The 13,547-nt window shown below is 30.7% G+C and overlaps 1 protein-coding gene across 5 annotated transcripts in view; it reads left to right on the top strand.

Annotated features, from left to right (window-relative positions):
• LOC129959958 (homer protein homolog 2-like) overlaps window positions 1-13,547 on the top strand; it is a 267,569-nt gene that overhangs the window by 196,129 nt on the left and 57,893 nt on the right. For 4 of the 5 annotated variants that reach the window (XM_056072885.1, XM_056072886.1, XM_056072884.1 and 1 more), the window contains exon 4: window positions 561-893. In XM_056072885.1, coding sequence (XP_055928860.1) covers window positions 561-893 — 333 coding nt within the window. The remainder of the gene's footprint in view (window positions 1-560; window positions 894-13,547) is intronic. The other variant, XM_056072887.1, reaches the window with a different exon arrangement.

Genomic DNA, 13,547 nt, shown 5'->3' with positions numbered 1-13,547 from the left:
GCATTCATCAGATATAAAAATTTACCTGTGCGTTCTCGCTAGCTGGGAATTCGTTAATAATCAGTGAAGCTGAAGAATCCTATGTTATCCAAAAAAATATTTATTGAAACTATTGACTCTATTGCTGCTATTCATAACACTGTGGTTTTATATATGTTCGGCTATAATTTTCTTGTTGTACCCTTTTTTACGAACTGTTGTCATTGACTATAATTTTATAGTTTTATTATATTTCATTTGTTAGTTTTATTTATTCTTTTTTATTGATTTCCTGCTTGTGTTAAAATATCTATGCTTCTAGGGTTTACAAATACATTATTCTTACCAGTCATTTAACAGACTTAACACAACTCCAGTCATACCACTAATGAGAAGAACTAGCTTACTAAAAGCATTTATTAAAATTGCCTTACCTTAGTAAAACATTATAGTTTATGACATTAATTAGTTGTTTAGTAGCTTAATTATTAAATATCTAATCAATTATAAGATAGCTGCTTTTGTTTCTCTTCTTTTTGAGGAAGGAAATTAATTGCGTTTTTATTTATTATTTTTTACAGTTCATCGAGAAGTTCCAGGAGGTGAAGGAGGCCACTCGGCAAGCTGCACAGCAAAAAGCCCAACAGCAGACGAACGGTAGCGCTTCTACGCCTGTTACGTCGGCCAGCGCGTCCCCATGCAGTAGCCGCAGCGTCCCAACTCCGCCTGTCCCGTCCCAGACACCTACTTCTGAGAGTGGTGGCGCCGAGGACTGCGTCAATATACCTCCCAACCAAATAGACCATGTGGTGAGCAGTCTCCCCTCCAATGTCAATGACATTGCCAATACTCTCAAATCATCCCTCGTCGCACATCAAAGAAGCCAAAGCTTGTCTGGTCTACAAGCCAGCAAAGTAGGTGGCTTAATCCAAATCCCACGCATTCTGTCTATGCTTTCATTTAGAACTATCAAAATCTTGCTTAAGCCCTTGAATTGCACTAGATGGCTTAGTGAATTGCATAATAGCCTTTGGTAGAATGGGTTTAAATCTATAAGCATTCATGCTGTACTTGGAAAATGACATTGGGTTATTCTTAAAATTTTTCTTCGTAAGTTTTCTTTCAAGGCCCTTGCATTATGTAAACTGGACTTTCAGACAACTGTAGGTAAACATGTAATTAAACATGTAAGGTATTCAGCAAAATCTACTACAGTAAAGGCCCTTGTTTGCTTTTATTATTATTATTTGGTCTGTTCTCAATTAAATGAAAGGTAATAAACTGCAACTTCTGTGCGACCTTTCGATCATTATGCTCTTGAGGGTTTTAATACTCTTTCCGTAGATCTTTGGGGAAATGATGCAATTATGTTCTGTTTATCGAAACTTTCAAAGAACGTTAAAAGGTAAAAACAATACAATATCAAATCCCAGGAAACACACATACACAACTGATTTATTTATTTAAAATCCATTTTTAGAAACTTGCGAAATGAACAATGAGAGCGTGATTAATATTAAATATGAATTAATTTTATATTTAGCACAAACATGATTTTGAAGCGAATTACTAGTTAGTCGTCTCAAATTTGATGTAATAATATTTACTAATAAATTACCAATAGATAAAAAAATTATTATTACCTTGATATTCTTAAACTGCTTGTTAATTAATTCAGAGTTTTTGAAACAAATACCTGGTTCGATCCGTTTTCAGATAAACACAATTTTTCTTTTGTAATTTGGGCTAAAAAAAATTTTTTCTCTTTTTCATCTAAAATTTGTATTTGCACATATATATTTATTAGACAACCACACGCTCAAATAAAATATTGTTTAATTATAAATGGGGGGAAGCATTATTATAGTTCTTTGATAATCTTTTATAAAATATTTTAACTATGGTGAAATTTTTTAATTATTTATTCTTAGTAGTAATGAATAAAATTTATAAAAAAAAATTTTCAAAAACACACTTTTATTAATGTACTAAAATTAGAAATTTTTAAATTATTTTCTAGTTTTAATTTATAATTATTTATGTGCAATTCATTATTATAAGTATTATGCTGTCATTTATTGAAATACACTTGACCAGGAGACGCCGTGTTATGGATTCAAAATATAATCAGATTAATGAATAAATTAACAGTTTGACTTTGAAAATATAAAAATAGCATAGAGACATCAAGTCTATATAAAATTTCATAACTCTTAATTCATCTGAGATTGAGTAAAAAAATCAGTTATAAAATTTCTTCTTTACAAACATGAAACACGTCAAGTTAGATAAAAGTGTTTTAAAAAATAGTAAAAAAAAAAAAGAAACCATAATTTAAAGTTCCATATAAGGGGTTGAGAAATTTTCTCTTATTTACGTATCTGTAGAATTATTACTAAAATATCCAGTATAAAACCATATTTGTGTTTCCGAAAATGATTTCATTAAAAATAATCTTACTGCATTTTCTTTTGCGTTGTACCTTGATCGCCAGTAGAAATTAAATTTGCTTTATGAAATATTTTGACGTTGAGCATCCCGATTCTTGATTAAAATTGATCTGAAAATTCTTGAGTTTATGTTTTAGTTCGTAAAACATATGTGTTACACAAAAATCAATGTTTTCATTATAAACTTATGCCATAAAATAAATTAACACAACTTCGAAACAAATTTTGAGTGGAATGAAAGTCACCCTGATTTAACATTTAAATCATTTGCATTTCAACTTTATTTTCATAGTAATTTTAGATTTTAATTTAAACAAATAATAAAGTTTTTCCTAATACGATATGCGCATATTCAGTTCTAGGCCTTGAATCATTCACAAGAATTTAAAATAAGTAGCTATTATGTACTTAAAAAGTACAATATTGCTTTAATTAGTAGCGGGTGGTGATGGCTTGGGTTTGGACATGTAACTCTCCATATTATCTTTCTTTCTTATCATTTCCTCGGGGGAAACATTTTCTTCTACCTAATCCTTCTTTAGTTAGCTTGTATACTACATAATTGTTCCTATCTCTTTATCTACCGGATGCTCTTGCTGTAAGCAGTGACTTATTGGTGGATTAGTTTACTTAGTCCGCCAATTAGCGTTTCCAGTAGATAACAGAAGTCTTCGTTACGACACCTATTTGTGTACTCCGCTCTAGATGAGCTAATTTGGACTGTGGTGAACCAAAAGAGGACTTGATCCAAACAAATTGCTCTCTAATGCTACTTGCTCCTACGCCACTTTTGTTATTCACATTTTATTTCTGAATTGATTTAGTGGGGTGCTTTTCTTTGCACTTAGTTGTGAGATGAAGAAATTATTACCTGTCATTTGTTTGAATGCAGAAATGATGCAGTCTCATTTTTTTTTTATTTGACTGTAATTTTTAATTGAATAAACTTTCCATGAGAAAAATGATACAAAAAATTCCTTTTTATTTAGTAGCCTTCTCACTTTTTACATTTCTTATTTTTAACTGTTCATTCCTAATCAGCTGTTAATTTTTAAGCCTTTAGAAAACCATTTTGTGGGTTGGTTATTTTTTTGTGGTTTATGCTATACTAAACGACACTTAATTTATTTCCTATACATCGATTTTGAATAAAAGACTTTTTGAGATGCCTGAATAACTAGCCATCATTAGATCTAACATGTTTTGGATGCAAGCTGACTTGCAAACTGACCCAAATTCGTATCACACACGAAGCGAAACCTTTGAGGACCCTGCATGAATGCAGTGTAATAAATTTCCCCAAAGAGCTCAATCGAACCACCATTTATCTAAATGACTCTAATTAACTCTGTCGATTCCGGCGGCTATTTTTCTACCAATGCTATGTTTGCATCATTTTCTCGGTGTTATATGCTTATGCAATCTTTACTATTAAGCCTTTTCCCTTCAGAGGTTTGATTTTTGGTAACTACTACTGTAAATGGAAATTAAAAGGACCATATTCAAACTCACTATGTTTATAATCTTATTGAATACCTCCAATTTTGGTAACTTGATTCACCAGATTTTGAATTGGCTAAATCAAAAAGAAAAATAATAAACTGGTTGGTCGTGGAAAAGCTTAAAAAATTATTTCTTTATTAACTTTAATTTTGCTTTTGCCAAAAGAGTTTGTTCACTTTTAATATTTACTTCAGTTTAACTGTTGATAATATAAATTTTAGTTAGTGTACATTTCAAGCAACTCTTACATTAAGAGCATCATTACTGCACTATTGCTCTAAACAATCTCTAATGAATGCCTGTTAATTAAAAATTGTAACAAGAATTTTCCAAACGCCACCTTCATTCGTGTCTTATAAATCCTATTAAATACTTCATCTACTTATTACTAATAATTCGTATACTGTTTATTGCAACTACTTAACCGAGCAACATTATAATAAAGTACTGTCAAAACTTGCAAAGTATTTCCCCTCCTTATTAGATTCAAGAACCCTGAATTAATGTGGAGCCATCTATTTTTGTTCTTATTTGCAGTTGTAAGTAATTCAGCGAAATCAACTTGTTCGGCATGCAGTGCAGAGACCTTCCTTTTCCACCATTGTCAGTGCTATTCTCAATCCTTCGAAGTATATAATAGCTGACTTCTGGATAAAGAGTGTGCGGTCCCTGGTGCGATTGAATTGTTTCATAATTAATTCCACATAATGCCACGGTTGTTTGCGCTTGCCGTATTAAACTTTGTTTTGGTATTCAGCTCCAATCTCTTCAAGTGCTGCGAATAACTGAGTTCTGTGTTCTCTCTCGCCTGTGTTCTCTTCAGACCTTGTGCCGTATCACCTCTAATTGAAAATTAGAGTCCATATTCAGGGAGAGTGCTCGTCAACATTAAAAGGGGATTTGGGCTTATTAAGCTGGAAGCTATTATTTTGAAGCATACGCCTGCTTGCCAAATTGGAACTCTTGCGAATAACTTCTTCGCTGCAGATAATTCCTATGCTCTTATTAATGTTTTGCCATTCTTTAATGTGTAGGTGCCCGTGAAATATAAAATAATGATTTCGTTCAATAGAAATGAATTGCAGTGGGAAGTTTAGTATTTGAATGTTTCTGAAGCAATTTATGTGGGCTCTAGGTTAAAAATGAATCTTTGGAGACATCTCTATTCATTTCAGCCCCTTAGCGAATAAATAATTTTCTCAGTTACTAGAAAATTACAGATCTATTCCCTTTGGAGATTTAGTGAGTCTCAGGTTAATAAAGTTCAGTCTCACAAATAATGGATTCCACGGTGCAGAATTTAATAAATAGCATCAAAAATGCATTTTATTTATTAAATTAATCAAATTTTAAATGTTAAAAATGTTGTAGATTATATCATATGTATAAGGAGAAAAAAGAGTGATTCATCCCTTTTTCTATTGAAAATCTCAGGAGTGTATCGGATTACATGTAATCAATGTCTGAAAACTCGAACTTCCTTATTCTAGCTTGAAAGTTTGGAGACTACAGTTTAAAATATGTGTATCTGAGCACAAAGTTTTTGTGAAAGTTCGAAGACACTGAATGAAGTCTGGGGAAATATTGAGTTAGTTTTTTTTTTTTTTAATTAATAAGTTTGTAGTGGACAGAATTAATCAAATTTTAACATTTAAATTTAAAATGTTAAGTTAGTTTTAAATTAGATGTTATTTTTTTAATGCAAATCAGATATTTGTGCTAATAATGAAAATATTTTCTTTTATCTCTGTAATATTGCTAAAAATAATCAAAATTATCCTTATAACATCACAAAATTATACATGATAAATGACGTTAAAAATGTCAAAGAGATTGTGATAATTTTCAATTAATAATGTTACCTATAAGGTTTTAAAATGTTCCTCTTATCTAAAATTCCTCTTATCTAAAATCTTATTTTAAGTTAAATTTAAAAGCACTGGGAATATTGTAGTAAGTTATACAGAAAAAATACACAGTTTTATTGTTTCTGTTGTTGGTAGTAGCTTTCATTGAGGTTTTAAAGCATAACCATTATGTCCTCATTGGTATGAAATCGATTTTTTTTTTTTTTCTTTAATTCATCCAGAATGAATTCCCCACTTATTAGCAATCATTCTTTCTCAATCCGTATGATTCTCTGTACTTTGTCAAAAAGAACTTTCTTCCCATGATAATTTTTCTTGCTCATATTAAATCGTAAGTATCTACTTAGCTTCGGATTGCAGTACATTTCTATTTCTTTCTATACATCTTATATATTTTGTTTTTATTGGTTATCATATGTTTGAGAAGGAAGGAAGTATCTAATAAATGTATGGCAATATTGAATAACTTATAGCATGATCCTGCCTCTGTCATTCTTTATGACCCTTGGGAATTTTGCAGAAATATCTAGGAATGGTCTCCAGCTCCCTAATTTCGTTAATTTAATAGTTCGGAAAGCATTTTGAGGAGTTTTTTATGTTTATCATTTATTTCACCAAACTACTCGATGACAACTTGTAATGAGTTTTTTGTTGTTTATACGTTTTCTAAATGAGCTATGCGACTGCTGTTTTTTACCTTTTATTTGTTTTGATGTTTTTAAATTTATTGCCATGTATTGAGAAGTAATAGATTTATGGACGCATGATATGTGTAATTTTTATTATTCTGTTATTCTCATCGAAGAAACCAAACTCCAAGAAACATTCATTAAATCTCAAAAATCCTAAATAACTCGATTTTATTTTCATTTTTTTCATTATGAAAGTCTGTTTCATATTTCCCTGAATCCCTTTCGCAAGAAGAACAGAATAATTTTTTTTCCCCCGATTTTCGCTTTTGAAATCAAATTTTGCTGTTTATAATCCAGAACTGAGTTTTTAGCTTCCATGAAATTTGAGTCGAATTATTATTGAGTTGAATTATTTTTAGTTACAACTGCACGATAGCCACGTATTCTTTTAGTATTTAATATTAACCTCTGCTTTGTCCAGAAAAAAATAGCAAGTTGAAATGGATTGAGGAACAAACAAAAAAAGGTCGCATCTCGAATTTCATGAAGTTCTTTAGTTATTGTCATTTTTAAGAAGTTAGTTCAGCATAAGTGCATTTTAATGGTTTTGTCTGCTTTGATATTTTATTCTAGTGTGTGAGCACTAGACGCAGTTTTCCTTGAAGATTCATCTAAAAAGATATATTTTAGTATTAATTGAATTGAAATACTGAACGATATAAGTAACAGCCAACTAAATGAAATGAGAGAGGGGAAAAAAAGGTTCTATTTGGTGGAGCGTTTTTTCCGTACTGTTCAAAAATTTTCTACATCAATAAAAGAAAGAAGATAATTACGATTCTTGTGTAAAAATTACATTCAGTAATTCTTTATGCATTTCATAACAAAACTGCAAATGAATTCAAAACTAAACATTAACCGTCATGAAAGGTTAAACACATTTTTTATCTTGGAAGATGGATGTTTGACTTCTTGCGTGGCAAGACATTAAATTAACTTAAAGAAAAGCAAAGAGAAAAAACTCATAATTCACATATTTTAACAACATAAGAGATCATTATTAAATCTCTCAGTGGAAAGTTTTTTTCTCTGATGATCTCTTAGATGGGTTTTCTCAAAGACAATTTATTCTTCCGTTCGCTTTTTTTTTTCCCCTTCTTTTTTTTTTTTTTTTTTTTTTTTACCTTGTAGTTCTAACGTGCTTAAAATCTCGCATTTTATGAAAATGGTTAATATCGGTTTTTATTCGAAACGTGGCTTTAACGTTTACTGCTGTCGAGATGCACTTAGTGTTCAGTTTGCATTCGTTCGAATAAAATGGGTCCATAACACAGTTCCTGTATCTGTTTTCTGCTGGTATTTTTAATGTGTATGAAAGGCTAAATCCAATTTTGTCCTAATCGTTTCCCTGATTGTTCTTCAAATCGTACATTTTGGGAGATGCTTTTATCTTTTAGTTGATTTTGGCAAAACTCCAATCAAAACTGCGTGTTTTTATTTCCGCCACAGTCTATTATTGGACTTGAAGTAAATGGATTTTTGCGTTATCTGCCCTGTTATCGCTTTGAATATGAAGCAGAATAATTACTTTTTCAGCTCCTTCTGGCCCGTTTGGAAAATGATTGCCACAATTCGGGTGATATTTGACTGAGGCGGTTGTGAGATTGTGTGAGCGGTTATTTCACATCCACTGCCGAGTAACGAATGCGCAAAAGATACATTGATCGAAACGAAAGTTAAATTTATCTTTGTCTCGGTATGCGTATAAATCGGTATGCGCGAAAAATAAATGCGAATGAATCTAAAAGAAATGATGAAACAAATCTTATCCTTTATGTCGGAAAGTTACTGCCACCCACCCCCCTCCAGCATTCTTTGTGAATGTTTTGAAGTTAATGATTGGGCCATGAAAAGAACTCTTGACGGAATTTGTTTATAGCGGATACTGCGTCTTGAAAAATCCGAATGCGCTGAATTGATTGCGTTTGTTTTTTGAGTGGGTTTCTTTTTATGCATGGAATATCCGGAGATTTTCAGTATGAAAAAAACTTTAATGACTCCGTTTTTTGAATACAAAAACCCATTCAATTATTTGATAGTTCAGTCAAATGTGGTTTTCTTCTCCACTAGTTCTTTATTCGTTGGATGATTTATTCCCGCATTAATGCTCATAAATAGATTTTTAATTTTTTTTATTTTTGTCGTTTCTTTCCTCTCTCTCTCTCTCTTCTCCCCTGATTTCTCCTGATTCTACGATACTTTCCCTTGATATATGAGCTTATGTAGAAATTTTTTTAATTAATTTGAGTATATATGTGATTTTTTAGATCAAATTTCCCCGTTTTCCCTCCCCTCTACATCCTAGTTCCTCTATATGTATTTTTTTATTAATTTAATCTAATGTATATAAGCAGCTTTAAATCGAAGTTTCTGATAAATTGACGAAACATTTAATTACAGATCCCTTTCGACTGAATCGGTTTCAGTATTTCCGTATAAAAAAATTTAATATACCACGTTTTTGAAATGGACTAAAAAAAATATAATTATTTCTCGTAGGTTTATACAGATTAATAATCCAATATAGATTGCTCTGAAAATGTGTAATTCTGAATTCCAAAAATTCTTAATCAGAACAATCGTACGGGGTTAGAAATATTTTTTTCATTTAATTGAGGTTTTTTTTAGTCTTGTGGGGGCGAAATTTTGCAATGGACTTAAAACTAACGATGAACTACAAATACCGATGACAAAATTTATACCAAAGAATACCATATATTTGACAAGAATTCATAACCTCATACAGATTGTTCTGATTTTGAATTTTTAGAATTGTCAACCATTCTGAGCTATAATGCCAAACTCTATAGCTCATCGGTAAATTAGTTTAAAAACGATTGCAAAATTTCTACTGAGCTGAGAGCAAAGAAAACGAAACAATAAAAAACATATTTAAAACCCAAGATGTAACTTAAGGCAGTTTTAAACGCAATAATGTAGAAAAAATAAAACCTTTTGAATACTATCTGAATAATATTTAATTATAGAATTAGACATTTTTTTAATTATAAAACATTTTTTTTTTAATTTTTTTAAACAACAAAATATAAAAGAAAATTTCTTGAAACGATATTTGATTATAATTTGGTTTTGTTCGAGGGCACAATCCTTGTCAATTAAATGAACGCATGAAATTAAAATAATCAGAAAATATCGTGAAAAAATTTATATCGAAGTTTCGGAGTCCCGTATTTTTGAGGGACACTAGGGAGTTGACTGTTTGAATATCCGACCTTTGTTAGACGATAACATCTTCACCTCTGCGCATCTTTTCTTTGTTTATTTCACCATGGAAAAAAATTGAACAATGCCTGTCCAGTAATGCGCTGTCTTATTTTTCTTATATCACTGAAAGGCATTTTTTTTTTTTTTTCCTTATATAATATATGCCATTTATCTCTTTGTACGACTTTTTCCAATACATATATGTTAATGCAAAAAGGAAAACGATCTTTTGTTTTCAATAAATGTTGTATGTTTCAAATTAAATTAGTTCTCCATTGTTATGTCGATAACCGTCACTGTTCCATTAACTCTTTGTGAAATCAATTAATCTCGTGTAATTTCAGAAGGAATCATCAATGCTACTAATTAATCAGTTAAGCGATTGGAGAAATTCGGAATGATCAAACAAACCACTGGTTGGTGTGACTTAAGATTAAGAAACGCATTATAATAGGTGGGTTATGAAAATAATCCTTTTAAAATTCATTCGAGTTATTTTTAATGTCCTGCAAGGCTATGTCAATGGTATTAAAAGTCTCAGAACCACTATTTGGCTCATATCCTCTAACGACACCATTTGCATTAAATTTTCTTCCAAATTTACATCTGAAAAACTTGATAAAGTAGAATTTAAGGAGTAAATGCTTTCGAGATAATATATATATATATATTCATCGTGTGTTTTTATGTCTATATTTTGAATCTACGAAATTCTAGCTGCAAACGAAAATGGTAAAAGTAACATAATGCTACTGATAGAAGTGAGGTTCGTCCAAAAGTGAGTCGGATTTATTAATATCAAAGGTAATGCTAATGGCGTATGTATTTATTTGGATTGATTCTATGCTATTGATGTAACATGCAAATTCCATCCCGACTTCCCCCCATCATGTTCTAAGGCATTTAAATTGCATGTTATCTCAATTACGGATTCATTAGGCGTGGACCAGCGTGATGTGCGACAGGCAAGCTTGTTTGCTTCTCTAGTTTGGAATTCATGCTAATCTATTGGTGATGGATAAATAAAGCTGAAACAAAACAAAACTTGGAAAACAATTCGATGTCTAGGTAATATTGAGAAAGCTGAGTATGATATGAGAGTAAGGCTGTAAAAACTTTCTTTAGTGAAAGTTGTGCTTGTGAAATGTTTTAAATGCATGTCAATTTTTGTTTGTTCGCATTCATTAAAAAAATACTTTCAGCTCACTTTACGAATTAATTTAAATGTAGTGTATGCGATTGAAAGCTAAACATTATTATTATGTTAGGACAATAGGTTCTACAATTTTGTATAAAAGTATAAAACTGTAAAAGTGTTGAAATCCAGACTTCAGTATGTTCAATTTGTTCTTTTATGTTTCTATTTTATCTCCCCCCCCCAAAAAAAAAAACTTAGCATTTTTTTATTTTTTTTATTCACTGGAATGTGCTTTGATTTTGATTCACTTGATGGATATAATATTGTCATAAGTTTTCAACTGCATCTCAATATGTTCTGATTTTTCTTAAAGAAAGGTATTTTTGATACCATGATCTTATAATCACATTATAATGTTTCCGAAAAACAGTGGCGTAGCCTGCACTTAAATGAATCGATTTCAGTGTAAGATCATTCTGAGGGGACTTTTTTGATAAATTTCGCTTAAGCCCCCTTTTAAGGTTGTCACTTGGTATAATGTTATCACATTTTTCGGCCATAGTTGTGTTTGTTAAAAAAAAAATTTGAATTTTCGAAATTTGTAGGAAATCTGTAAAGTAATTTGAATTTCTGTAGCATATAAACTATTCATCCGTTTCACTTTGACATCGATGAACATGGTCTTATAATAAAATCATGAGCATGAAAGACAGTTATAATTTTGATTAGGATATATTTTATCATTCTTTTCTTTTTAGAAAATAAAAAAAGATGTTCTACCTATGCGTTTCGTCGTTTATTTGTATCATTCCGTTCATTACAGCTTATTACCTCATTGAACTTTCCAGATACATTGTTCCGTATCTTAGATATCTTAAAGAATGAAAGTATAATTGTTTGCATCGCTCTTCTTTATTGCCTGCGTTTTATTGCGTTAGGAAAATCTTGTTTGTTAAATTCTTCGCTGTATTTGGTCGGAAATCTTCTGATTAATCGAATAATTGCTTCACTGAAAATGCCCCTGGAACAATACTTAATCTTTCTATTATATCATTTGCTATATTGGATTCTTACATTTCTCAATCGTACTTGAGGCACAATAAGAGCATCTATTTGGAAAATAATGTTAATTCCCCTTGTTTGAAACACTGGCATCTTTTCTTGCTCTATCAAGCGTAGTAATCCTCTTCAAATTGCGTAATACTTAGAGAAAATCCATTGTGAGGATTTCTGATTCGAAGGTTACAGAACTATTCTGGAAAGTAGATGAAATGACTTGGATTTGTCTGATAAGATAAAGTATTAGGTTTCATTTTCAGAATTGTTAATCTGCTCATTATGAGTTATAAGAATAATAACTTTTTTAAATGACGTAATTTCAATAAATAGAGCTCTTGATGTAGAGGAAAATTTCAAGCTTGCAACTAGCTTTATCATTTTCACTGATAAAGAAAGTTCCATGTAAAAGAAACATTGTTTGTTGAAAAGCTTTACTATTGAATATCTGATTTATCTTTATTTTACTGTCCTATAGAGAATTTTTACTATAAAGTGAAATTAATTGACGTCGGCTGAGTGTTTTTAAGTGTATAAGGTTTTAATAAAGAATATAAAAAAGCATAAAAAGAAATGTTTATATTTTGTATCATTAAATAATTTGATATAGCTTATTCCTTTTTAGAGTCGCTTTCATTTAATTCCATGCAGTGTAAATATTTTACTGTTTATTTTACTTCATCTTCTTAATTCTTATCAACGCGTTACAAAATATCGAGAATTGGTTACAAAATAAGTTTGAATATACCCGAATATGATTGCTGGAACTTCATTATTTGTTTTATTAATCTATACGTTTTACTCGCAGTTGTTAACTAATTCTCGCATTCTTTATTATTGTTCTTTTCAGTTTCAGATTATTTTCAGCTTTTAGTATAATTCTATCTTAATCCGAATTGCCTAAGTTCGGAATTAGTTTTCCGTGTTAGGAAACATTTCTCATAATAGTCAGTCAGCTGAAAATAGTTTTCAATATAATTTTCCACAAAAAAAATTTAACTCAGAATTTTTTAAATGTTTGTTTCACGTACTACTCCATACTTGAGAGATTTCAAAAACAAAGTTAATTTCTCTTTTGTCGATAGCAACGGTCGGATTTGTTTACAAAACAAAATTCTGTAACCTCCTTCCGTTAAACATAACTTCACTGGCACAACCTACTTCTGTATTCATTTTTTAAGCTTGTATGTGTGCTTAAAGCAGCTTTTCAAGCACAAGTATTTGATAGTGATTACATTTCTTGCAATAAATAGAGAAGGGAACGATGTACGAATGAACTTTGGATGAAATTATTCGAAAAAGATCAATTAGAAATGTAATCTTTAGCTTAAGCCAGCTAGTGAACGTGTAGGCGAGCGTCGAAATTGACCATGCCAGCGAAGAACAAAATTGTATTGATTCCCAAATAAAATTAACAACGTGGGACATTGGTGAAGATATATGCTCGAGGCGTGCAAATTTTTAAATGCACTTTCTTGGGAAACGAAATGAACTAAAACAAGTATGTAGGATTTTGTCTTAGTAATAAAAAGATCTTAATCTGAAGATCTGAGCAATGGTATGCAAGACTTGTAATTAGTAATTTGCAGAGTAATACTATTGAGGACGGAGAAAAATTTATTCCATAATTAACAAA

Source organism: Argiope bruennichi, chromosome X2, assembly GCF_947563725.1.
Source record: "Argiope bruennichi chromosome X2, qqArgBrue1.1, whole genome shotgun sequence".
NCBI classification, from domain to species: Eukaryota; Metazoa; Arthropoda; class Arachnida; order Araneae; family Araneidae; genus Argiope; species Argiope bruennichi.
Note: the sequence above shows the minus strand (reverse complement) of the source record. Positions and strands in the feature narration are given on the sequence as shown.